Source organism: Anomaloglossus baeobatrachus, chromosome 8 (genome assembly GCF_048569485.1).
Source record: "Anomaloglossus baeobatrachus isolate aAnoBae1 chromosome 8, aAnoBae1.hap1, whole genome shotgun sequence".
In the NCBI taxonomy this organism is placed as follows: domain Eukaryota; kingdom Metazoa; phylum Chordata; class Amphibia; order Anura; family Aromobatidae; genus Anomaloglossus; species Anomaloglossus baeobatrachus.
Window position 1 is genome coordinate 59,065,074 of NC_134360.1, and position 27,378 is coordinate 59,092,451.

Sequence of the window (27,378 nt, forward strand, 5' to 3'; positions counted from 1 at the left end):
CCTCCTCCTCTGTCTCCACCAGCAGCAAGGTATGCCCTCCTCCTCCGTCTCCACCAGCTGCCTGTGTTCCCACTTCTGTCTCCTCCAGCATCAAGGTATGCCCTCCTCCTCCAGCAGCCCTATATCCCCTCTAACAGTCCCCACAAGCAGCCTCATCCGTACAGTGTATGGTATTGGCCTCTGAAAGTCAGAACCCAAAGAGGCTGTGTTTCTCCAAAAATGAACACCAGAACCCTGAAGCTGCCTCCATGCTCGGTTCACATTGGTGGTAATGATACGGTCTCCTGCAGCCAGAGACTCTGATTCTAGCATGGGGTAATTTGCTTTCTTTTGGGGACATTTTCATATAATCCCTGGTTATCTTCCATACTTTTGAGATGCTGCTCTGATTGTCGGGGGATCTTGATGCTGCCACTCATAACTACAGCACCGCTACAGATGCAGGATGGTTAATGAAAACTGCCAGAAGAACAATAAGTGCACCCTCACCAGACCCAGTCCCTACGCAGAGCAGCAGCAGGGAGCTGGTGACAGGAGCCCTATACATGGACATGCAGGGAAGTGCTCGCTGCGTGGAAGGTCGGTCCTGTGACATTCCTGCAAAATCCAGAACCATAAATATGTGCACCGAATGTGGATGATGAACAATTATGGCACAGCCATCAGTGCAGGACAAGTGCGCAGCTGGAGTGTTACTATGAACGGACAGCAAGCAGAGCTCTTGTAAATTAATTAGATTTATGGATGATTATGGATACATGCTATCCTCACTATCTTATGACACAGTGACATTCAGAGCTGCGGTCACTATTCTGCTCTCACATCTTGTCTAATACTCCAGTAACATCCAGAGCTGCGGTCACTATTCTGCTCTTACATCTTGTCCAATACTCCAGTAACACCCAGAGCTGCGGTCACTATTCTGCTCTTACATCTTATACTCCAGTCAGATCACAGAACATGTAACATTAGGTGGGGTTACAGACAAAATGACTGCCTCTGCCCCTCTTGTGTACAGTGTTCATAGGCGAGTGACAGGTGGGGAATGACTATGGCAGAACACGGAGCGCTGCTCCAGTTTTAACGTAGTGTTCACTGTAAAGTTTCTGCATCCAGCGCAGCAGAAATACCCGATGACGGATCAGATACAGTTTATAAACATCCCTGATGATGCTCTGCTGCCTCGCGTTTAGTGTAGGGTCCCTGTAGAGGGTTCCACTGCTCCACTTTTGGTACGGGGATCCCTGCGGAGGCTCCACTGCTCCATTTTTGGTGCGTGGTCCGTGCACATGGAGATACCGCAGGGTGGAGGCTCCACTTCTTTGGTCGTAGCACTTTGGGTGGCATGGCCTCAGTATGTGGGGGAGCTCAGAATGAACAGATTCTCCTCCTCTTTCCGGATCCAGCGCAGAAGACGGGAGACGCAGTTCACAGCAGAAGACTTGGTCCCCAGAGGGCTGAAGCAGACGTAGAGTTCAAAGGCCTCGGTCACCTGCGGAGAAACGTGGGTATGAGACACTGCGCACATCTGCCTCCATATTGATGCAGGACTCCAAGGAAGCACTGGGCAGTGTACCACGTGGCAGGAGACACAGCTGCCATAGATGTTACTTCAAGTTAGAGCAATGCAGCCTATGCAACCATTGCATGAATCATGAAGGCTTCAGCTTACAATACCTCTGCTTGCAGTTAATAAATATAAACAGTCTTTGTTCCAGAGTCTCAGCGTCTCGTTAGGAGCCACGTATCAACGTCGTATGGACACTAGGATAGAGCGGAATCACACTCTTACTCATTTGTTAACATCTGACCGCTCCTATGGTATTATTTTTAGGTTATATACAGTAATGTTATCAAGATACCTCGACAAATTCCCTTTTCAGGCTAGAGAGAAGTGGGAGAGGGACTTAGGCTGCTTTCACACATCCGGTTTTTGCTGTGCGGCACAATACGGCGCTTTGCGTGAAAACCGCATCCGTTTTTTTTTGCTGCCGGGTGCGGTTCTTCCACATAGACTTATTAGCGCCGGATTGTGCCACATGGCCTTGCGTTGCGTCCGGTTTTTGCCAGATCCGGCTACCGCATCGGCTAAATATGCCGCATGAAACGTCCAAGTGAACGTTTTTGTCTGCGGCGAAAAACCCCCCCCGCATTGCGCCGGATCCGGCGCGATTTACAATGCAAGCTTATGGACGCCGGATGCGTTTTTTTGAACTGCGCATGCTCAGTATCAAGCCGCATCCGTCAAAAAATGGACGGGCCGCATGGAAAAACGTATGTGACGGATCCGTTTTTTTCGCCGCATAGGTTTTTGAGCAGGATTGTGCTGCACTGCAAAAACCGGATGTGTGAAAGCAGCCTGAGGCACTATGACAGAGGAACAGTGGGGTGAGGTCCTGTCTCACACTCCAAGCCTTGCTGTAGCCGAAAGCCAACGACTGTCACAGCTATTCCTGTTGCATAGAGGAGTATATAGGACACCTAGTCTATTGCATAAGATAGGGGTCTGGACGGATGATCTGTGTCCTAGGTACGGGCAGGAGGGTGCTAATCTGATGCATATGATGTGGTCCTGTGGGAATATTGAAGATTACTGGAGGGCGGTACTAGAATTGGTTAGACAAGTTTTCAATATCAGTCTACAGCCAAGACCTATTATATGTATCCTGGGTCCACTGGAAGGGGGGGGGGGGGGCGGACTTGAGTTCACCGGTAATGGTCGGTATTACACGTTTCTTGTACCAGGCCATTAAATTGTTGGCTTACCACTGGTTGGACCCTACACCTCTGGTCATCGGGGATCTTAGGGAAAGAGGAGTATACCTTAAAAGAATACATTGAAGAAGTTCTATAAGATCTGGGGTGCATGGTTGGATACCCCAGGCCTTCCCTCCTCGGCGTTCCTGCAGGACAGTGCGGGTGATCAGGTCCTTCTAACCGGTTAGCAAATTTACTCGAATAGGGTGATATGCATATTGCTGGAATAAATATATATATACACACATATATATACACACACACACATACATACATACATATATACACACATATATACAGTGCCTACAAGTAGTCTTCAACCCCCTGCAGATTTAGCAGGTTTGATAAGATGCAAATAAGTTAGAGCCTGCAACCTTCAAACAAGAGCAGGATTTATTAACAGATGCATAAATCTTACAAACCAACAAGTTATGTTGCTCAGTTAAATTTTAATACATTTTCAACATAAAAGTGTGGGTCAATTATTATTCAACCCCTAGGTTTAATATTTTGTGGAATAACCCTTGTTTGCAATTACAGCTAATAATCGTCTTTTATAAGACCTGATCAGGCCGGCACAGGTCTCTGGAGTTATCTTGGCCCACTCCTCCATGCAGATCTTCTCCAAATTATCTAGGTTCTTTGGGTGTCTCATATGGACTTTAATCTTGAGCTCCTTCCACAAGTTTTCAATTGGGTTAAGGTCAGGAGACTGACTAGGCCACTGCAACACCTTGATTTTTTCCCTCTTGAACCAGGCCTTGGTTTTCTTGGCTGTGTGCTTTAGGTCGTTGTCTTGTTGGAAGATGAAATGACGACCCATCTTAAGATCCTTGATGGAGGAGCGGAGGTTCTTGACCAAAATCTCCAGGTAGGCCGTGCTATCCATCTTCCCATGGATGCGGACCAGATGGCCAGGCCCCTTGGCTGAGAAACAGCCCCACAGCATGATGCTGCCACCACCATGCTTGACTGTAGGGATGGTATTCTTGGGATCGTATGCAGTGCCATCCAGTCTCCAAACGTCACGTGTGTGGTTGGCACCAAAGATCTCGATCTTGGTCTCATCAGACCAGAGAACCTTGAACCAGTCTGTCTCAGAGTCCTCCAAGTGATCATGAGCAAACTGTAGACGAGCCTTGACATGACGCTTTGAAAGGAAAGGTACCTTACGGGCTCGTCTGGAATGGAGACCATTGCGGTGGAGTACGTTACTTATGGTATTGACTAAAACTAATGTCCCCACTGCCATGAGATCTTCCCGGAGCTCCTTCCTTGTTGTCCTTGGGTTAGCCTCGACTCTTCGGACAAGCCTGGCCTCGGCACGGGTGGAAACTTTCAAAGGCTGTCCAGGCTGTGGAAGGCTAACAGTAGTTCCATAAGCCTTCCACTTCCGGATGATGCTCCCAACAGTGGAGACAGGAAGGCCCAACTCCTTGGAAAGGGTTTTGTACCCCTTGCCAGCCTTGTGACCCTCCACGATCTTGTCTCTGATGGCCTTGGAATGCTCCTTTGTCTTTCCCATGTTGACCATGTATGAGTGCTGTTCACAAGTTTGGGGAGGGTCTTAATTAGTCAGAAAAGGCTGGAAAAAGAGATAATTAATCCAAACATGTGAAGCTCATTGTTCTTTGTGCCTGAAATACTTCTTAATACTTTAGGGGAACCAAACAGAATTCTGGTGGTTTGAGGGGTTGAATAATAAATGACCCTCTGAATAAACTTTTCACAATTAAAAAAAAAAAAAATAAAAAGAAATAACATTCTTTTTGGCTGCAGTGCATTTCACACTTCCAGGCTGATCTACAGTCCAAATGTCACAATGCCAAGTTAATTCCGAATGTGTAAACCTGCTAAATCTGCAGGGGGTTGAATACTACTTGTAGGCACTGATATATATATATCAAGAGGAACCTCAAGACCCATCTCTTCCAACAAGCCTACAACCTGCAATAGCCCTCAGTCCAGTAGACCACTGCGCAACCAGCTCTGTCCTCACCTATCGTACCATCACCCATTCCCTGTAGACTGTGAGCCCTCGCGGGCAGGGTCCTCTCTCCTCCTGTACCAGTCTGTTATGTACTGTTAATGATTGTTGTACGTATACCCTTTCACTTGTAAAGCGCCATGGAATAAATGGCGCTATAATAATAAATAATAATAATAATAATAATATATATATATATATATATATATATATACCGTATTTTTCGCTTTATAAGACGCACTTTTGTTCCCCCAAATTTTGGGGGAAAGTAGGGGGTGCATCTTATAAGCCGAATATACGGGGGGGGGGGGGGTGTATATATATGTACACTGCAGCGTCCAGGGGAGGTGGGGGCAGCAGCTCTGGAGCACAGGGGAACGCTGTGGGCTGCAGCCTTTGATCTCCTGCACCCGCTCATATAATATGCACAGCCGCTGTCCATCTCCAATGGTGCTGAAATCGCACGCAGTGAGGGGCTGGGGCAGCGGTGCATATTATATGAGCCTGCGTCCCAGTGTGATCGCACATGCCCGCCCCTGTGTTAGATTTGGCCCCCAGGCTGCTGCTCATTCTAAAATAAAAAAAGCTTTACTTACCCCTGCAGCGTTTCTCCCCGTGTCCCTGCTTCCACTGTGATCAGGCAGGCAGAGAGCTCAGCCTGCTGTGCCGATCACAGGACCGCACTATGAACCAGGAAGTGGAAGAACAGAAGCACGGAGCCAGACAGGAGGGAGATCAGCGCTGGAGGAGGTAAGGAAAGAGGGTTTTATTTTACTTTGGGCAGCAGCCTAGGGGCCATATCTGACACAGGGGGACTTGTGCGATCTATAGGGACCATGGGTAGCACTATGGGGGCGATATCTAACACAGGGGGACTTGTGCGATCTATATAGGGGCCATGGGCAGCACTATGGGGGCGATATCTAACACAGGGGGACTTGTGCGATCTATAGGGGCCATGGGCAGCACTATGGGGGCGATATCTAACACAGGGGGACTTGTGCGATCTATATAGGGGCCATGGGCAGCACTATGGGGGCGATATCTAACACAGGGGGACTTGTGCGATCTATAGGGGCCATGGGCAGCAGCATGGGGGCGTTATCTAAAACGGGAACGTGTGCAATCCATAGGGGACCATAGGCAGCACAGGGGAACGTGTGCCATCACAAGTGGGCTATATTCAATATAAGGGGGCCATATCCAGATTAAGGGGGCTAATTTTAGGATGGGGGGCTATGAGGGACATATACCCTATATGATTTGTTAGAGGTACACTGGCATTATAAGATGGACCCCATTTAATATTTAAAAAAAAAAATTCTCTTTTCCTTCACCAAATTTGGGGGTGCGTCTTATAATCAGGTGCGTCTTATAAAGCGAAAAATACGGTATAATATATATATATATATATATATATATATATATATATTTATATTACACACACATATACATACATACACAGATATACTGGGTAACTTACACGATGAGGAATATATTTGTAAATGATATGTAGTTTGTGACCCATATTGAAGTGAGACGTGGACTCCAGATGCATTGTTTATTATGTAATTTGTGTGGTTTTTTCTTACTGACTAAAGGTTTTCCCCCTCTCTGTGATGTTTTTATGGGGGAATTTATTTTTTATGTGTTATATAATTTTGCTGTTAATTAAAAATGAACCTGATTTAAAAAAGGAGCCACGCATCAGGTGGATTTGGCCAGGACACTGTGCTCAACCTCAATACTAAAATTTACTAACAGCAAGCAGAGGTCTTGAACATGGTGAGAAATGGAGATGTGAAATGTACAATGAAGCTGCAGCAGTGGACGCCAGCCGGGAGCGGCCCCTCCGGGCTCCTGCTACTCACCCAGGCCAGGATGTTCTCTTGGGGCCCGACATGGTAGATGGTGGTGAGCGGGCGGGTGCTGCAGTGCGCTCGTCCGTGCAGGTACTGGTACAGCGACACCAGGCGCTTCTGTTCTCCCTCCGTGTTGTAGGGAGCGGCCATCGCCGGACTGTGGAGACATCACATGAACATCAGGAAAATTAACCCTAATATCACCAGCGATCTATGCTAAATATCGAGTGTCTGACCAACTTAAAAGGGCCAGTATCTACTCTTCTGCACACAGCGCTCCATCACTGTGAGTGAAGGATGTCTCAGATTCCTAACAGACTTTGTGCTTTAGTCTCTGCTTGCTGTCAGTGAACTGGAACATTTGTATTTACATCTATAGGCCAAAGGCTGTCCTGACTTTGTAATGCAGACAGCTAGGCTGCATCCACAGCAGCGGCACAAGTCTGCCGAGAGTTTGTCACAATGTAGAAGTCCAGGTAACCTGTATCAATCAGAAGTCTGGGTCATTTGCCATCATAGAGGACAGCTTAAGCCCGCTGTACACGCTGTAATGTATCTTACAATGTGTCGGCGGGGTCACGTCGTAAGTGATGCACATCCGGCATTGTAAGGTACATTGCAGTGTGTGACAGGTACGTGCGATTGAACGGTAAAACGTTCATCGCACGCACATTGTTCATTTCTCTAGAATTGCACATCAGATTGTTCCTGGGGTGTCACACACTACAATGTGTGCTACCCCGGGTACAATGAACAGATCTACGTCCTGCGGCTCCCGGCCCACAATGCGGAAGGAAGGAGGTAGGCGGGATGTTTACGTCCCGCTCAGCTCCGCCCCTCCACTTCTGTTGGCCGGCTGCAGCGTGACGTTGCTGTGACGCCGAACGTCCCTCCCACTCCAGGAAGTGGACGTTCGCCACCCACAACGAGGTCGTATGGACGGGTAAGTACGTGTGACGGGGGTTAATCGTTTGTGCGCCACATTCAACAAATTGAACGTGCCGCACATACGATGGGGGCAGGTACGATCGCATACGATATCGTATGCTGGATCGTAAGGTGTAAAGCAGGCTTTAGACTAACACATTGTAACAAACCCCCACCAGAGGGAAAACTAGGTCAGGACAGGGTTCACAGCAAGAAGACCTCTTGAATCAGTGTATCAGAAAGTTGGAGAATGAATGGAAAATCTTATGTAGTAACATCCCGCAGGGCACGGAGGCGGCAGCAGTTTCTGCCGTCTGATACTGGGCACCACTGATCTCCATCATTCTCACCTGGTGAAGAGCCCGGAGCTCTTGGATTTGTAGAGGAAATGTCTCAGTTCCGGGATTCCGACTTGTGCAGCATCGTATGGTGAGTTGGTCAGGGCCTCCTTCAGTGGCGCCCAGGTCCCGCGCTTCTCCAGGCGCTCCACGATCTTCCTCTTGCAGTCAGAGGCAGTGAAGAAGTCCTCGCGGTCGGTGGACACCATCAGGAGGAGCAGCTCCGGCTTGTGGCTCAGGTATGAGATGTGAGTATGGAAGAAGCCAGACGGGTTAAACTTTGGGAGACACACGGGCGTCCATGCCTCACCCTCCCGGAAGGAGCTGGAGGAGGTGACCAGGTTGAAGAGCAGGTGGATATCTATGGGATGCAGGTACTGATCCTTCCTCCGGACCAAGGTGACCAGCTGCTGTTGAGACATCAGGATGGAGAACACCAGGCTCCGGGCCTTGGCCTGCTGCAGACAGTACGTGGCTGCGTCCCGCAGGGCTGAGGTCAGAGGCAGACAGCGGACGGCGGCCAGAAGGAAGCTGGGATCCGTGTCCATGGCGGTTAGCAGGTTGTCCGTGATGCGCTCAGAGCCAGAGAGCAGCCGCCGCAGGTCGTAGCTGGGTCGCTGCTGGAACAGGTGGTGGAGCTGAGTCCCAGTAACCAGGCTGACAACCTGGTAGTAAACGTACAGCAGCTCCTGCGCCATCTCCTGCTCTGACTGCCGCGTGTGTGACACGGAGACCAGGACTAGCGGGGAGCGCCGCACAAACACCACCGTGTAGCCATCTGCAAGAGGAAGGCAGCACATAATACAGATAGAGCGTATAGACCCCCAGGAGTCAGGGGCACCCCCCACACCAGATACCTGCATGGATGGACCTGATGGCATTCTTGTCAGTCTCCAGAAATGATACGAGCGCCATCATGACCCCGGCCGTGCTGGACAGTGCCTCCTCTGACCGATAGCGAGAATACACTGGCTTCCCTGCTTCGCTCAGCACAAACACGTGCTTCTGGTGCTGGTACCAGTCATCTGGTAGCGGTCCGCCTCCGTCCCCTTCGTGGCTAGCGGGCAGCACAGAGTCCTCGTCCCCGGCAGACTCGTCGCTGTGGGTGGAGCTGACGCTCAGCTGCGTGCTCAGCTTACTGAAGTCCTCCGTGATCTCCTCCATGCTCTCTGTGTCTCTCTCAGGCCCGGACGTCACCTCCACCTCTCCAGAGAGGTCCTCGTAGGACTGAGCGTGGACAAACATGGCCTCATCCTGGCCGGCCCCTGCGGAGAGCGGCGGTGGTCAGAGATTGCCTGTCTGTGCTGCAGATGGCGGGCTGCAGAGCTGACACTCACCCGGCTCCGTCCCCTGGACCAATGCGGGGGCTGGGTTCTCACAACGCTCACAGCCTTGCTCTGCAGACGTCGCCATCGCGCCATCCCAGCGTTTATTCACGTCTGAAGCCATGAGCTCTGCACCAGAGAAAAACAGTTACCGCAGGTCAGAAAATCACTGCTAGCCTGTACTGGACTACAACTCCCAGCATTCAGCACTCACATAGGCAGTGACTGCAGAGCAAGGCTTCCCCCGGCTACAGTCGCGGGGTCAGAATCAAGGCCTCTAGACTCTGACTATAGCACTACAAGTCCCAGCACATCCATAGTCTTGGTGCCACTTAGGAGGTTGGCTGGGAGTGGGCGCCACCCCTGCATTCACCACAAACAGACCCCTTATAACAGCATTATATACAATGTACGGCCCACTCAGAGCCTAACAGTGGCACTACTGCGCCCAGCATGCCGTGAACGGCCCTCACAATTTCCAGCTTTCCGCCGCGCCTCTCCTCCGCGGAGAGTAGACTACATTTCCCGACATTCCCCGCTCCTAGTAGCGCGCTGCCTTTCGGGAGTTGTAGTTCCAACAACGCTGTCTACCTTGTTTTTGAAGCGCGAAGACTGCAGTTCCCGTGACGTAGCGGGGGAGGGGCAAAGACGTATTTCCGCTCTAGAGCGGAAGTGTCTTCTGTCCGCTTGTGAGACGGAGAGACGGTGAGGAGCTGAGGCGGCGCGACGTGGACGGAGACAGGGCCGTTCGGAGGGGTCCTGCTGCTGCTGGGGCTTGTAGTTCTACCTCATAATCTCAGGTGAACCTGGAGGTTGTGATTCCACCGGACACAGACCCGCAGCCGCCCGCTCGTATAATTTAGGTCGGGAGCAGAGCATGCCGGGAGCTCTTTTCCCGGCGTTGCTGGGCAATGTTGTCCCCGCAGTGCTCGTCCTATTCCATATTATTCCAGGCTCCCCTCACCTGTCTACTGCTATTGTTGAATTCTTGCCTCTTGTTCTTGAGGGTTTTTTTTAAGACTTTTTTCTGTCATTTTGTCTAGAATACAGGAAATGGCAGTGACTTTGGTTATGGTGCCGCCCCCTTGGCGATCATTGTGCTCCACCTTCTTGTCCTGTGCTTGTGGGCGGAGCCTGACTTGTTATATCTCAGGGATGATATATCACTGCTGACATGATGAGAGGCGGCCATATTGGATGTACCATGTGATACAGGTTTAGTCAGTAGCGCATATTGAAGCTCGCTGAGCTGTCTGTTTTCTCCGCAGATTCCTCTTCAGGTGACGCGACCCTCGGACGGCGAGGATGTGGGACAACTCGCGGCAGCCACCCGGATTCCGGTGAGATCGTTTATACAACAGGTGTATGGGTTCACACACACACACACACACACACACACACGCCAAATATATATATATAATATTGCGGCGCCGGTCCCTGGTGTGAAATACGACTAGGGGTCCTGCGGCAGCAACAGCCAGAGGTAAAGGGGCTGTCCGGCAGTAACACAACGTCTACCCAGAAGAAGTGGTTAATAAAATGTCGCCTCCTCCTGGCTCCACTCCGGGGGTCTCTGGAGCAGCAATGGCTGTCTCCTCTTGGGTCACCACTGAGACGTGTGATTGGCTGCAGTGGTCAGGTGACCAATGGCACCGTGACCATCCGGTGACCAAAGAACAAGGAGTCATTGCTTACACTGGAGAGTCTTGCACTGCCATCACCAAGTCAGCTGGTGGGCGCCTTCTTCCCTGTCACTTCTTTCAGTGGACCACCTGTTTTACCACCAGTCTACTATGGTCGGTGATTCCTCGGGGTCCGATCTTCAGATTTCCCCTCCAGGCCCTGGATCAGAAACTTCACCTTTGGCTCGTGACTGTTCATTCCTGGAGTTGTTGGGTCACTTCTGTCTTTCTAGTTATCGTCTGTGACTGAGAAATCATCTGGCGTAGTTATCAAAATGTGCAGCCAGACATCTCTGGTCACCCTCAACTGTGCAGAACTCAAGCCTGGAGGGGCGTCGCTGAGCTGGGGCCCAGAGGGGCATGTGAAGAGCAGCCCCCTGTAACGGTGCAGTATATTATGGGTTGTCATACAAGCTATATGTTTCTCATTTCTGCACAGGATATGTGATATTATTATTATTTATTATAGCGCCATTTATTCCATGGCGCTTTACAAGTGAAAGAGGGTATACGTACAACAATCATTAAAAGTCTGTTAAATGTCTGTTCACCGGTGGGGGCAACTGATCAGAGTACGGGGTTTGTCACAATGGCCTGTCTGATTGGAGCGGTAGTGAGCATGTGCGTCTATTCACGGTATATAGAAGAGGTGGCCGCACATGCTCACGGCGGCTCCAGTCACACAGGGCACCGAACAACCTCCGTTCTTATTAGTGAGACCCTCGGTGATCATAAAGATATCGCCTCTCCTCATCATGTGTAATAAATGTTTGTGGGACAACTCCTTGAAAGCGCCACTCTTATCAATTTTTTTTTTTTTAAGACTTGGAGTGGCGCTTTATATATAAGTTCTCGCCCCCTGTATTATGCTAACCCTCCTGCAGGGTCATCCTTTTTCGCCACTGCTCGGGTCCCGCAGCACCATCTTGTGGCCGTAATTTTTGACTGGCCGGAAGTCAGAAGTTACGCCACAAGCGCGCAATCGAAGTCTATGATAGCCAGAATGACTCTCTTAGACTTGATTTGAGTTATGACCTCCGGCACGATCCATGAAACACTGTAGCTACCGGCAGGTCACAAATCACCGATGACCGACTGGAGAAACGCTGGAAAAAGATGTAGACGGCAGCAGGTGAGTATAAGACGGGGCAGGAGACTTACAAATACCAATCCAGTGCTGAATTTTAAAAAAAACAAACAATAATGCTGGAGTGGTGCGTTAAGGGATTAGTGCCTTTCAAAAAACTTTTCTTGATGAGTAATGTTTGTTCAAAAAAACTGCTTTTATTAACTCTGCAGGGTCCTATTGCTCAGTGTCCAACCTTTGCCCCAGTCTCTGTTACTTGGCAGCAAAATCAATATGACATGACCGCTGCAGCCAAGTAACAGAGTAGGGCTGGAAACCAGGAAAGGGAGTAAAGCAAAGGTTTTTATTTTTTTTTTTTTTTTTTTTTTTTTTTACAACAAACTGTACACATTGGGAAATGTTTACTGAAAGGTGACAACCCCATTAAAGCCATTGGCAGCACAATCTGCAGACCATAGAGCAGATCCACAATGTGTAGAGCAGATCTCCTGGAGGATTTCATGAGCTCTTCATATTGAACTCCATAAAACTTTACAGGTAAAAAATACATCCGTGCCCTCGTCATGAGACGATGACTGCACTATTAATCCACTAATATAATAAAGGACTCCACTTATATACAGGCGACTGCTACTCCTCTAAAATGCTGTCTACTATTTTTAATGTAAGTTTTGGTCCTTCTTTTACAGGGGGCACCACGGAGAATCCATTCCACCCCTAATAGCCCCAGGCTCCCAACCGAGAATGCGGGGCAGTCATCATTTTCAGGATGGACCCAGATTTCCTAATAACCGATTTGGTGGCCCGAGGGCGGCTTTCATGCACAGAGACGTGGATATGGATGAGCAATGGGAAGAGGACACAACGATGGCTGAAGATGAGCTGCAATCTTGGAGGGCGAGATCTAACATGAGCTACAGGGATATGACTTACAGAGACCAGGAGGTGATGGACATACGCTATAGGGAGATGGGCACCTCAGAAAATGAGTTCAGGGCCCGTTTAGCCCCAGATATGGACTATAGAGATAGGGAAACATCCATGTTGGATCAGAGAGGGCTACCTGACGTGGATTACAGATGTGAGACAGGACATGCCATCGCATACAGAGAAAGACTTCCACCACCTCCTTTTTGTAGAGAGCGAGGGAGCATGGAGTACAAGAGGCGAGTGCAGGAAGAGATGGTGCTCCGAGAGCAGGAGGTGCTGGCACAAAACAGGCAGAAAGTCGAATCTGTGCTGGACATCTTACTAAAGCAACAAGAGAGAAATGAAATGGTCCTGCGAGAGCACCAGGATAGGGAGACCGCCGACATTGCACTGAGGGAGAGGTCTGCCATGGAGTACAATCAGAGGGGCACTCCTTCACTTTATCAAGAATCTGCAGACCGGGACATGCGTTTCAACAAGCTGGACGGGGATGTGAACTACATGGACCAAGGACAAGGTTTTGACACTGGAGAGCGATTGGTCATAGATTACTCACATAATGAGACGAGGGCCCTTGGGACAGAATATATGGAGGGGGATTATACCAGGGAGAATTTACAGAGTGCTCCGATCCTGCAGGAGACAGCCGGTGTAGCTCAAAGGAACCTGGAGACTACTGTGACATTGCAGCCCGCCTATAAAAATAGAGGCTTGGAGATCCCAGGGATAAGCAGTGACTCAGACTACCGGGAGACAGAGAAATCCGATTCCGACTACCGAGGCCGGGATAACACTGATTCAGATTACAGAGATGTAGAGACTGTCGACTCAGATTATCGAGGTAAGAAGAGCGCCGATTCAGACTATCGGAGCAGAGAGTGTGTGGAGGCCGTTCCCAGTGTAAAAAAGAGCCCCGGTCCAATGAAGACACAAATCCAGCCCAAGGCTGCAAAAAATCCGAAGGCACTCCAGACTGTAATGGCCACTCCAGACCTAGCGCAAACGCCTCTGTCCAGCACCGAGCAGAGGAACCCATTCGTGTTGTATGAAAAACCACAGATGCCACCTCCGTCCAAGGTAAATGAAGCTCTTGGTCAGGAGCGGGTGCTGTCTGCCACTAAGATGGAAGTGCAGAGCGAGGTAAACAAGTGTAGCTTCCCTGGGAAACTGGACGTCGACTTTAGAGGTCAACCCAAGCCAGAAGCTGTAACCCAAGAAACCAAAGAAAGGCCGAGCAAAGTCATGAGATTATCTGCAGACAGCAAGGAACTCGGTCCTAGTGACCAAGATTTACGCAGTAAGACATCTGCTCAGGGGGGAGCAGATCAAGACTTCCGTACAGGTAAATATGTGAAGAAGGACGAGGACTTCCGAGCTGGGAAAGATTCCACTTCAGCGAACGTCCTCCAGAACTCCCTGCTCTATGAATTCCTAATACTGGCAGCAAAGGAATTACAGCAGGAGCAAGAGAAAGGAGCTGTCAATGCTGCACCCAAGGGGCAAGCGTCCGCTCATCCACCTCAGAAACCACCGTTGGCCAGAACGTCTCAGCAAGCGACAAGCAGCGTTAAGTCAGTAGGAGATCACTCCTCCACGCTGGATTTTTTTGGCAGGCAGGACACTGACTACAGGAACATAGACTTCAATGATGTTGACCTAAGGGTCGGTCATGGTGCAAACAAAAAATCTCGGATGGACACACAGCCTGGAAGTAAGGTAAGGACGCAAGGATCAGTGTGAGTCTATATTTCCCTATAAAGAGGCATAGAAAGGAGGCTGCGTGGACATATACGCGGGGGGAGAGGAAGGGGCATGGACATGTGCAGAGCATGATGGGTGTAGTAGTGTAAAGTGCTGATGTGTCCTGTACAGTTGGAATATTGTGGCATAGTCCGATAAATTAATGTGGTAACGGGAAGCTGTGACTGGGTGTGAGCTTCATATTTTGGCCAAAATATGGACCAATCCCTCGTATATTTTATAAGTCTTCATCTTTTGAAGGATGCATCCGGGCCCTTTGGTGCTGGCTGTGTATATTGGGGGGGGTGGGGGGGGGGGGGGGGCTTTCCATGTGAGGTTCACCTATATAGTGCAGGGTGGCCATCTGATCTAATAGTATGGGCGTCACTAATAGGCTGTAGGCCGGACTGTGCATCACTGTGTGACTGGTGCCCTCTACAAGCTTCTTCTCTGTGCATGTCTAATATGGGACAGCTGAAGGTGGAGGCAGCACTAATGCAAAATACTGATGACACAACCACACTCCGACTGTTCATGGAGGGGACCTCCATGAAGAGTCGGAGTGCTGTATCCTTAGTATTTTACATTAGTGCTGCCTCCACCTTCAGCATGGCACTGATGCATCCTGCAGGGCATTATTACTGTGACCTGCTGTTGGTAAGGAAGTCTGCTGTCTTTTTCTTTGATGTTTTTGATAATGAGCGATGTAGAAAGGTTCAGCATGGTGGATAGATAAGTAATGGCTGACTATGGAGCTTTATCTAATATTGTTTCCCTCCTCCAGGATAAAGACTACAGGCGGACGACTGTCCCCGATGGTGCCACCAGGATAATATGGCTGGATGGTCTTCCTACTGGAGCATCTAGAGAAGAAGTAAGTCTACCTGATGGGTGGTGGGGTCCGCTGGGTGTAATGCACAAGTGCTGCTAAAAATAGTCAGTGTCAGAGATGGTGCGTGTCCCGTTCATGATGACCCATGGTTGGGGTGTGTGTGTTTCTCCTTCATGGAGCTCATCATGGCTTATACCTGCGGCAGGACCCCACTAGTGAGAACGAGGTAAGCTTAATGGATGGGACAGAATTTAGGATTATGTTCTGGCTCTGCAGTAATGCCAAAGTCAGCGTCAATGAGCAAAGAATATGATCCCGAAGGCGCAGTGACTTGTGCCTAGGACATTTGGGGATTTCTGGGGTCACTTATGGCAGCGTGTTGTCATCAGCCCTTGTTCATTTCTGCCCAATTGCTGCTTCACATTCTACATCAGAGGCTCGTATCACTATATTTGAGTCATATGATGGAGCTCCCTATAGATGAGGCATATGATGTGGTTCTGTCCATCCTCATGGTTTCTCTCGTCCACAGATTCTCTCGGCGCTCTCTAGTGCGCAACCACTGCCCCAGCATGGAGTGAACCTCATCGGATACATTCCAGGTTAGTGACGTCTGCTTCTCGTGATCGGTCCACACGTTCCGCCTCCTGACAGCCGACAGATCCTTAAGAGAGATAAAGTGCCTCCGATCTCTGGCCGATAGGAAATGACCGTTTATGGCCCAACATTTACACTTCCTTTTTTATAGTATCCACATTTGGTGCCCGGATGATTTTGTGCTGAGTTTATTTGGTGGCCCCTGCAGCTGCCCTCAGAAGAATGTAGATGAGGCCTTCACTTTTTTTTTTTTTTGTTGTTTTTTTTTAAGCTGTTAACCTGAACATAATTTTTACCGGTCAGCCTACATTACAACTTTGCAGATTCCTAGGAATCTGGTCCAATTCCTTAGAACATTGGTAAGATGTGCACTGCCCAGAAGGAGCTCTTGGCGGAGTGGAGTATGTGCTTGTGGCGAGTTCATACACCACTTGGGGGGGGAGCTCCGCATGTAAATATGTGCACACCAGGAATTGGATATACCGATAAACTTTAAAATATGAAACTTTATAAAATGCAAAACACAACAAACAAGGTTAAAAACATTTAAAATAAAACAAAATACCCCCCTAAAGCCCCAATGGAGAACATAGTTGCCATAAGTAATAGCCACAATGGACTGTATAATTATACAGTATAGACCACTACAGCGATAAATGGCAAAATACAGCATCAGAAAACCCACATTATAAAATATATTATATTATAATATAATATATTTCTTTGTCGCTCCATTGGGAGACCCAGACAATTGGGTGTATAGCTACTGCCTCCGGAGGCCACACAAAGTATTACACTCAAAAGTGTAAAGCCCCTCCCCTTCTGCCTATACACCCTCCCGTGCATCACGGGCTCCTCAGTTTTTTTGCTTTGTGCGAAGGAGGCTGACATCCACGCATAGCTCCACATCTTAGTCAGCAGCAGCTGCTGACTAGGTCGGATGGAAGAAAAGAGGGCCCATAACAGGGCCCCCAGCATGCTCCCTTCTCACCCCACTCTGGTCGGCGGTGCTGTTAAGGTTGAGGTACCCATTGCGGGTACATAGGCAGGAGCCACATGCTGTTTTCCTTCCCCATCCCTTTAGGGCTCTGGGTGAAGTGGGATCCTAATCGGTCTCCAGGCACTGGGACCGTGCTCCCTCCGCAGCCCCTGGGAAATCTGCTGGACAGGAGCCGGGTATCGTCAGGGACAAGGCCCTGCTACTGTGAGGTACTCTGTGTCCCCGTGGGGACCACGCATGGAGCGCTTGTGCCATACACACTGCAGCACTGCTGGGTGTGTTAGTGCGCCGGGGACTACCGCGCCGACCGTGCTTATTTGCCGGCCGCGCTTATAACTTTAGTCCCCGGCTTTTGCGGCCTAGTTTCGCTTATTCCCGCCCACAGGCCTGCCAGTCAGGGGAAGGGCGGGACGCTGCACAGGACGGCAGCACTGAGGGCTGGAGCATACTCTGTATCCTCCTCCCCCCTCACTCAGCACAGTGGGGCACTAGATTCCCCGCACTTTCTAGGGCACGCCCACGGCCCCCTCCTCCCCACAGAACGCCGGCAGCCATTACTGTCAGCACTTCTGACGCTGGAGAGGAGAGACAACATCAGGGGGCCCGGGCACGGATTCTGGTGATCACACAACCGCTGTGAGCGGTCGGTAAGCAGCACCTGAGGTGCTGGCCCCACTGAGTGCCGAAGGGTACATATATATATATATATATATATATATATATATATATATATATATATATATATATATATATATATATATATATATATATATATATATATATATATATATATATATATATATATATATATATATATATATATATATATATATATACTTGTTGTATGGTCGCACTGTTGTTTTTTGGCTACTCCTAGAGAAGCCTTACAGTCCAGCCCCGGGCACTGTTCAATCATTATACCACCCCCGGACCTGCCAGTCAGGAGGAAGGGCGGGACAGTCGGGCTGACGCCGACAGTGAGGGCCGGAGCACACTTCGCTGTCCTCCGCCCCCCTCACTAATCACGCTACGGAACTGATCCCCCTCAAGGACTCAGTGTCCCCTTGGGGACGGTGCAGAGAGCAGCTTCGCCTCAGACTTGGCGACTACCGCGCCTGCTTGCCGGCCACGGTCTGTAACTTTTAGTTCCCGGCTTTTGCAGCCTAGCGCCTTAAACTCTCGTTCCTGGCCCTGCCAGTCAGGGGGAAGGGCGGGACGGTCAGTCGGAGGCTAGCAGTGACGGCTGGAGCACACTTGGCTGTCCTCCGCCTCCCTCACGTTTCGCTCAGGGCACCAGATTCCTGCACTTTTGGGGTTACGCCCACGGCTCCCCCCTCCACTGTACACGCCGACAGCCATGTTTTCAGCAGCACATACTGCTTCAGGGTCGGTACACCAGGGGGCTTCTTCTCGATGCTGGGCCCCCTAGAGTGATGAACTGTATATGTGATACACTGTATATATGGCTATATAATGTTTGAATGCAGTTTCACTGGTTGAGCTTCGCCGGCGTTCCCTGTCCAGGCGGCAGGGACAGAGTTACAGCTTTGCTGAGAAACTCTCTGGGTCATTTTCACTATCCATGTCTCAGGCTATGGACAAATGGTCGGCTAAGAGACTAGGAGTTTGCAGTCCAGACCGGCCCCTTACACAGGCCCCGGGCACTGCGGGATCGCCCCAGGCCTCCCTCGGTCTGCGACGAAGCGTGTTCCTGGGGTGGCCTCTAGTTAGTACGCGGTAAACTCCAGCACGAACCGGAGTCCCAGTCCGGCTAAGCAGCCTTGCTTGGAATCTTCCCCGACTTCTAGGGTCTCAGCTTGAGGACCCTCTAGAGGATGGGGCGGAGGTCGCAACCCAGGACTCTGTCCGGACGTGGCTCTCAAGGCTTCACAGATTCTGTCCAGAAGCACACCTTCCCGGGCAAGCGTTTTGCTGAACGCCTTATAACACACGTTGTCCCTTCCCCTCTGACGTTGTTAAGGTTTCGGCTCAGTGTCATAAGGTGCCCTCCAGTCTCGGACTGGCGGCTAGATCAGTAGTAGCAGTGGCTGGCGGGTCCACGCTCAAGAATGCCACGGACAGACAGATAGCACTCCTAATGGGATCCATCTAGGAAGCCATAGGCGCGTCCGTTGCCCCAGCCTTTGCAGGGGTGGGCACTCCAGGCTATCTCAATCAATGCGGTCATCCTGTGCTCCGCAATTAGCGTCTTTGACGTCTCAGGCGGTGGTATTTTTATCCTCCGCCGTGCACAGAGAACCTTTTCTGCATGGCGGTCCAGGTCAGGGGAGTGGTCCCCACATGTCCAAGACAGATGTAGGAGACATTCTGTCTTACGGTCACAGGATAGAGCTCAGTTCTCGTCCTCCGACTCGTTGATTCACAGCATCCCCGTCCCCCGAGCGAGCCGATGCATGTTTCCAGTCGGTGAACACTCCGAAGGCAGGAGCAGTTGCGATCCTCGTTCCCCTTCAAGAACGTAGTCGCGGCTTTTTACTCCAGCTTGTTCGTGGTACCAGATAGGACGGATCACTCCGCCCCGTTCTGGACTTCACACGGCTCAACGGACGGAGAACCTGACGGTTCCGGATGGAATCTCTCCGCTTGCCATCACCTTTGATGGCCCAAGGAGGTTTCCTAGCATCAATCGACATCAGGGATGCTTATTTCCACGTGCCGATTGTACCAGAATATCAGCGCTTCCTGCGCTTCGCCATAGGGAACGAACACCTTCAGTTCGTGGCACTAACTTTCGGCCTGGTGACAGCCCTACGGGCCTTCACCAAGGTCATGACAACTGTGGTAGCGGTCCTACTCTCTCAGGCAATCTGCTGGTCAAGGCCCCCTCTCGGATGGCATGCCAACACAGACTGAACATTGCTCTAGAGACTCTCCAGAGATTCGGGTGGTTCATCAATTTTTCCTAAACTCAAAATTGGCACCGGCCCAATCACTGACACATCTCGGCATGGAGTTTCATACTCTCTCAGAGATAGTGAAGCTTCCGCTGGACAAACAGCGTTCACTACAGACAGGGGTGCAATCGTTCCTTCGAGCCCAGTCACACCCGTGAGGCGCCTAATGCACTTCCTAGAGAAGTTGGTGGCAGCAATGGAGGCAGCTCCGTTTGCACAGATTCATCTGCGCCCACTTTAATGGGACTTTCTCCGCAAATGGGACAGCAATTCGACGTCCCTCGACAAGAACGTTGCTCCTGCTCGGGCAGCCATGGCCTCCCTTCAGTGGTGGCTTCTTCCCACTCTTGTCGAAGGAAAAACCCTTCCTGCCCACATCCTGGGCTGTGGTCACGGCGGACGCGAGTCTGTCAGGGAGTCTTCCTCCACCACAGGGCTCAGGGTACATGGACTCAGCAGAGTCCTCCCTCCAGATCAATGTTCTGGAGAGAAGGGCAGTGTTCTAGCCCTAATAGCGTTCCAGCCATGGCTGGAAGGCAGGCAGATCCGAATTCACTCGGACAACGCCACGGCGGTGGCATACATCAACCACCAAGGCGGCACAAGCAGTCGGCAAGCCTTCCAGCAAGTCCGGCGGATTCTGCTGTGGGTGGAAGCCACAGCCTCCACCATCTCCGCAGTTCACATCCTGGGCGTAGAAAACTGGGAAGCAGACTTTCTCAGTCGCCAGGGCATGGACGCAGGGGAATGGTCTCTTCGACCGGACGTGTTTCAAGAGATTGTTGCCGCTGGGGGAAGCCGGACGTCGACCTATTGGCGTCCCGGCACATCAACAAGGTCCCGGCATTCATGGCACGTTCTCAAGATCACAGAGCTCTGGCGGCAGACGCATTCTGAATTCTGCGGCCCTCAACCTGACTGCGTAGCCATTGAGTACTGGATCCTAGCGTCTTCAGGGTTATCTCAAGAGGTCATTGCCACTATGAGACAGGCCAGGAAACCAACGTCCACCAAAGATCTACCACAGGACGTGGAAGATCTTCTTATCCTGGTGCTCTGATCAGAGTTTTTCTCTCTGGCCATTCGCCTTGCCCACTCCTGTCCTTCCTTCAATCCGGAATGGAGAAGGGGTTGTCTCTCGGTTCCCTTAAGGGACAAGTTTCGGCGCTTCTGTGTTTGTGTTTCAAAAGCGTCTAGCCAAACTCCCTCAGGTACGCTCGTTTTTGCAGGGGGTTTGCCACATAGTCCCTCCTTACAAGCGTCGGCTGGAACCCTGGGATCGGAACAGGGTGATACCGGCTCTTCAGAATCCACCCTTCGAGCCAATGAGGGATATTCTCTTTCACGCCTTTCGCAGAGGGTGGTCTTCCTAGTGGCAGTCACGTCACTCCGCAGAGTGTCGGACATAGCAGCGCTGTCATGTAAAGTCCCCCTTCCTGGTGTTTCACCAGGACAAGCTGGTTCTGCGTTCGGTGCTGGAATTTCTCCCGAAGGTGGTATCCTCTGTTCATCTCAATCAGGATACCTTCTTACCTTCTTTTTGTCTCATCCGGTTCACAAACGTGGAAAGGATTGCGCTTGTTAGGTCTGGTGAGAGCACTCAGACTCTACATTTCTGGTACGGCGCCCCTGCGCCGCTCGGATGCGCTCTTGTCCTTGTCGCTGACCAGCGTAAAGGGTCGCAAGCTCCCAAGTCAACTTGGCTCGGTGGATCAAGGAACCAATTCTCGAAGCCTACCGTTCCGCTGGGCTTCCGGTTCCTTCAAGGCTGAAGGCCCATTCTACCAGAGCCGTGGGTGCGTCCTGGGCGTTGCTGCACCAGGCTACGGCTCAGCAGGTGTGTCAGGCGACTACCTGGTTGAGTCTGCACGACTTCACGGAGCACTATCTAGTGCATACCTATGCTCGGCAGATGCCAGCTTAGGTAGGCGAGTCCTTCAGGCGGCGGTTGCCCACCTGTAGGAAGGGGCCGTTTTACGGCTATATTACGAGGTATTCTTTTACCCACCCAGGGACTGCTTTTGGACGTCCCAATTGTCTGGGTCTCCCAATGGAGCGACAAAGAAGAAGGGAATTTTGTTTACTTACCGTAAATTCCTTTTCTTCTAGCTCCAATTGGGAGACCCAGCACCCGCCCCTGTGCCCTTCGGGCTGTTATTCTTTGTGTACACATGTTGTTCAGATTGAATTGTTCTTGGTCATGGTTTCAGTTCTCCGAACATCCTTCGGATTGAATTTACCTTAGACCAATTTATAAGTTTCCTCCTTACTGCTTTTGCACCAAAACTGAGGAGCCCGTGATGCACGGGAGGGTGTATAGGCAGAGGGGAGGGGTTTACACTTTTGAGTGTAATACTTTGTGTGGCCTCCGGAGGCAGAAGCTATACACCCAATTGTCTGGGTCTCCCAATTGGAGCTAGAAGAAAAGGAATTTACGGTAAGTAAACAAAATTCCCTTCTTTATAATGTGGGTTTTCTGATGCTGTATTTTGCCATTTATCGCTGTTGGGGTCTATACTGTATAATTGTACAGTCCATTGTGGCTATTACTTATGGCAACTATGTTCTACATTGGGGCTTTAGGGGGGTATTTTGTTTTATTTTAAATGTTTTTAACCTTGTTTGTTGTGTTTGGCATTTTATAAAGTTTCATATTTTAAAGGGAACCTGTCACCATAATTATTGCTATTAAACTAAAAGAATCCTCTTCTGCAGCTCCTAGGCTGCATTCTAGAAAGGTTCTTCTTGCTACTGGCCCCCCCTGTCAGACCTAAATAACAACTTTATAAAATATTACCTTTTGCTATGGTAATGAGGTTTGCTGGTCCTGTAGGCGGGCTGTATTTTGTCTGTTCGCCGCCCCCCAGTGTTCATTCACATAGATGAGGCCGCCGCCCTGATCTTCCACAGTGCTCCGGGAGTATCGCGCATGCGCAGTGGCACTATCGCGGGACTGAGCACTGTTTTCAAATCGTAAGCACCAGTGATGTTGTTGCGCAGGCGCGAGATTATGGGCGTCGCTGGGAATGTCATCACCAGCGTCATCCAAGTACCCGCCCATAATCTTGCGCCTGCGCAATAACATCACCGGCGCTCACGATTTGAAAACAGTGCTCAGTCCCGCGATAGTGCCACTGTGCATGTGCGAGTCTCCCGAAGCACTGCGGAACATGAGGGTGGTGGCCTCATCTATGTAAATGAACACTGGGGAACGGCGAACAGCGGTAGGAGGGGGGATAACTGACAAAATACAGCCCACCCACGGGGCCAGCAAACCTCATTACCATAGCAAAAGGTAATCTTTTATAAAGTTGTTATTTAGGTCTGACAGGGGGGGCAGTAGCAAGATGAACCTTTCTAGAATGCAGCCTAGGAGCTGCAGAAGGGGAATCTTTTAGTTTAATAGCGAAAATTCTGGTGACTGGTTCCCTTTAAGGTTTATTGGTATATCCAATTCCTGGTGTGCACATGTTTACAGGCAGAGCTTCTTTCCTTCTCTTAATATGTATTCTCTTGTCTGCATGATGTGGCACCCATGGTTGTTATTGGTAGTATTTTGGTGTACCCATTTCAAATTCATTCTTCATACACCACTTGGTGCACGCTCGTGCAGGCTGTCAGCTCTTTGCCTCCTGGGCAGCACATATCTGACCAGTATACTAAGTAATCAGAGGGGTCTTTGGACCCCCATCAGAATTTGCCTTGTACGCTTTATCAATTACATAGAACGCTGACATTTTGGATGACTGTCTACAGCTGCCTGTTTAAAGGGTATTTCTGGGACTTTAAAAAAAAAAAAAAAAAAAAATGTGCCTAAGCAGAGGCAGTAGCTGCTACCTACCTGCCTGTTGTGCCAAGTGGTGATGTTTGTTGGCAAAGAGCAATCACAGACCGGTGCTGTTGGCGAATCATCTGCTGCTTCTGTCGTTGCGTCAACAGAGTGGCTTCTCATCCACTCTGTTCTGTAAACAGTGGTGACTGCGGTCGTCCTGCTGACTGACAGCCTGCTCCCCACTACTTAATTAGGGCAGCTGGCTTTCAGTTAGCATGAGTTTGGCTGTCTTGCCTGTCTGCTGAGCAGAAGCCTCCACTCTGTTGACAAAGCCACTGCATAACCAGCAGACAGTCTGTGACTGCTCTGTGCTGGAGAAGAACGGCGCCGCGCACAACAGGTAGGTAGGTAGCAACTTAGTGCTTGGGCATTTTATTTTATTTAAAAAAAAAAAATAAAAATATATATAAGTCCTGTATATACCCTTTATTTTATAAATGTTTTCTAATGATGTAAAATGACAGTAGTAGTAACACTTCACTCCTGGTACTCTCTGGTATCCGTTTTTCTGGGTCAAGAGATGTGTCGTCATGACATGACACATCAGTAAATCGGGGGTGGGGTGGGGGGGCGCCAGCAGTGATTTCAGGGCTGTCCACACGTGATTTCTTCTGCTCGGGGAACGGTCGGCACAGAACAGCTCTCTACTAGCTGCATTGTGAGCCCCAAGAATGTACCTTTCAGTGCTGGCCATAGTGGGGAGATTTGCAGACCATTAGCAGATGTGCTGCCTGTAATGGTCACACACCATCGCTGCTGGATGCATACATACAGGCAAAAATTTTTATATATATATATATATATATATATATATATATATATATATATATATATATATATATATATATATATATATATATATATATATATATATATATATATATATATATATATATATATATATATATATATATATATATATATATATATATATATATATATATATATATATATATGTATATGTATATGTATGTATGTATGTGTATGTATATATATATATATATATATATATATATATATATATATATATATATATATATATGTATGTGTATATATATATATATATATATATATATATATATATATGTATGTATGTGTATATATATATATATATATATATATATATATATATATATATATATATATATATATATATGTATGTGTATATATATATATATATATGTATGTGTATATGTATGTATGTATGTGTATGTATATATATATATATATATATATATATATATATATATATATATATATATATATATGTATGTGTATATATATATATATATATATATATATATATATATGTATGTATGTGTATATATATATATATATATATATATATATATATATATATATATATATATATATATGTATGTGTATATATATATATATATATGTATGTGTATATATATATATATATATATATATATATATATATATATATATATATATATATATATATATATATATATATATATATATATATATATAATATATTTTCATATTTGTGGTAAGCAGCTGCCCGATCGCTATCCTTAGGGAGGGCAAGGCCCTCAATGTACCTTTTTAGATAGTGGTCCGGCCAGGATCCTACTGTAATCTGCTTAGAAATACCTTGTGTATTTGCTGTCCATGGACATCAGATCTGTGAGGTGTGAGGTCTGCAGAGTTGACAGAGCCCAGTTTCAGAACAGCAGACAAGGAATATAAGGCTTTCTTTTCCAGGCAGTTGCCCACCCCCTCATATACAATGTCCGTTCACCAAGGCCGCAGGAGCCACATACTTTCCATACGCGGTCCCTCGTGTAGATGCCTGGTGCCGGAGTATTAATCGTTCAGAGGTGGGGGTCCCATCCTGTGGTCCCACCCAGCGCTCTCTCTCCACTGTTGTGTGCGGCTTGTGTTACTGTGATTATGGGGAGGAAGATTATTCCTTGTGCAGATTCTGAGCATCCGTGTATCCTCTGTCACCTCGACTGCAGGATAATGTCGTCTGTAGAGAGATCTATGTGTTTATATTTGTATGGACCAAGCCTCCGAGACGTCATGTCACGTAACCCCATCAACGCCGGGGATAATGCTGTGGACACAGCGCCTCGGGGGCTTCATGTTAATTAGGTTTATTAGAAGAGGACCCTGAGGCTCTTTTCCTTGACTGTACATTAAATTGTAACAGGCTGAATATCTGCTTCTCCTGCACGTCCCGATGTACTCAGCTATAGGCAGTATATCGGGAAGTGCACTGGTTGTCCATAAAGCTGTGTATATCTGTTTTTGGGGGAGGGGGGCTGAAAGGAAATGCCATTTCTCTGGATGTAATACTAACTGACATCCCGTCTATCACATGCTGTCCCACAGGTTACAGCTCCGGCTCTGTCTGCGTGGAGTTTTCCCTCGTGGAAGAGGCCGTCGGATGCATGGAAGCCAACAAGGTTACTTGTCCACCTGTGCAGCGGTGCTCTGGAAAGATGGAGGAGACAGGAGAATCGCAGGGCCTCCTATGGCTGCAGCAGACGTTCCACTAGTTTGTGGGGCGCAGCCATTTACCTGCCCTTGACACACTATGGGAACATCTGTGCGGTGTATATAGCCCAGCAGAAGATGCAGAGTCTGTATATGGTCTAACCTGTCTGTATATAGCCCAGCGAAGAGCGTGGTATATAATCTGTGTGTGTGTATAGCCCAACAAAGAGCGCGTTATACAACCTGTGTATTCATAGCCCATCGGACAGCGTGGTATACAGCCTTTGTGTATATTGCCCATCGGACAGCGTGGTATACAGCCTTTGTGTATGTTGAGGTGTGGAGAGCGCAGTGTACAACATTTGTGTGTGTGTGTGTATGTATATGTATGTGTGTGTGTGTGTGTGTGTGTGTGTATATGTGTGTGTGTGTGTGTGTATATGCGTATATATAATATTAGTCCAGCGGAGAGCGCGGTATACAACGTGTGTGTTTATAGCCCAGCTGAGGTTGTGTGCTTGTAACACAGTGGGGGCACAGTGTCTCCAGGTTATGCAGTGTACATGACACACAGGAGTAATGTCACTGCGCCGTGTATGGCAGGTGGCTGATCTACAGTCTGTCCTGATTCCTTTAGCATGAAGATGCCTGCAACTGATCAGTCTTCCCCCCCCCCCCCCTTCCCAATGGTTGCGGCTAATCGTCATCCATCCCCCAAACAAACCCCCCCTCCCCATTGCTGCGGATAATCGCCCCCCCCCCTTCCTCGTGGTTGCTGCTAATCTGTCGTCGTCCCCCCCCCCCTCATGGTTGCGTCTAATCGATCCAGCTCCCCATTGGTTGCGACGAGTCGGTCCGCCGCTACCCGAGGCTGGCTGCGGCATGTCTGTCCCCCTCCTCCCCGTTCTACACTGCAACATAGGACAAAGAGGGAATAGTCCTTGAAGGTATAATGCAGATAAAGGAGACTGTGGTGCCGCTGCACATGCCGAGGAGTCTCCTGCTTTACTGAATGCTGAGATCTACCCCACAAATGATGGGGGGCTGCACTTAGCAGGATGCCAGAAGCTGCTGCATTAAATGACTCAACATCACATT

At 49.0% G+C, this 27,378-nt stretch overlaps 2 protein-coding genes across 3 annotated transcripts in view; one reads left to right on the top strand and one right to left on the bottom strand.

The window, feature by feature from the left end:
- Positions 1-719: 719 nt before the first annotated feature.
- On the bottom strand, positions 720-9,777 carry MON1A (MON1 vesicular trafficking associated A). Of its 2 annotated transcripts, none has more exons than XM_075321688.1 (6): positions 9,670-9,777; positions 9,209-9,325; positions 8,729-9,136; positions 7,884-8,649; positions 6,616-6,763; positions 720-1,492 (listed from the first exon to the last, which is right to left on the bottom strand). In XM_075321688.1, exons 2-6 carry the CDS (start codon positions 9,318-9,320, stop codon positions 1,352-1,354), a joined length of 1,575 nt encoding a protein of 524 aa, XP_075177803.1. In that variant the 5' UTR covers positions 9,321-9,325; positions 9,670-9,777; the 3' UTR covers positions 720-1,351. The 2 variants fall into 2 exon arrangements, with proteins under 2 accessions (XP_075177803.1, XP_075177804.1); XM_075321689.1 differs by having other exon boundaries at positions 9,411-9,777.
- A 99-nt stretch (positions 9,778-9,876) lies between these two features.
- Positions 9,877-27,378, top strand: part of LOC142249800 (uncharacterized) — a 67,256-nt gene continuing 49,754 nt past the window's right edge. The window contains 6 exon segments of the mRNA XM_075321690.1: positions 9,877-9,901; positions 10,465-10,536; positions 12,655-14,611; positions 15,420-15,509; positions 16,000-16,069; positions 26,176-26,249. Coding sequence (XP_075177805.1) covers positions 10,502-10,536; positions 12,655-14,611; positions 15,420-15,509; positions 16,000-16,069; positions 26,176-26,249 — 2,226 coding nt within the window. The 5' untranslated portion in view covers positions 9,877-9,901; positions 10,465-10,501.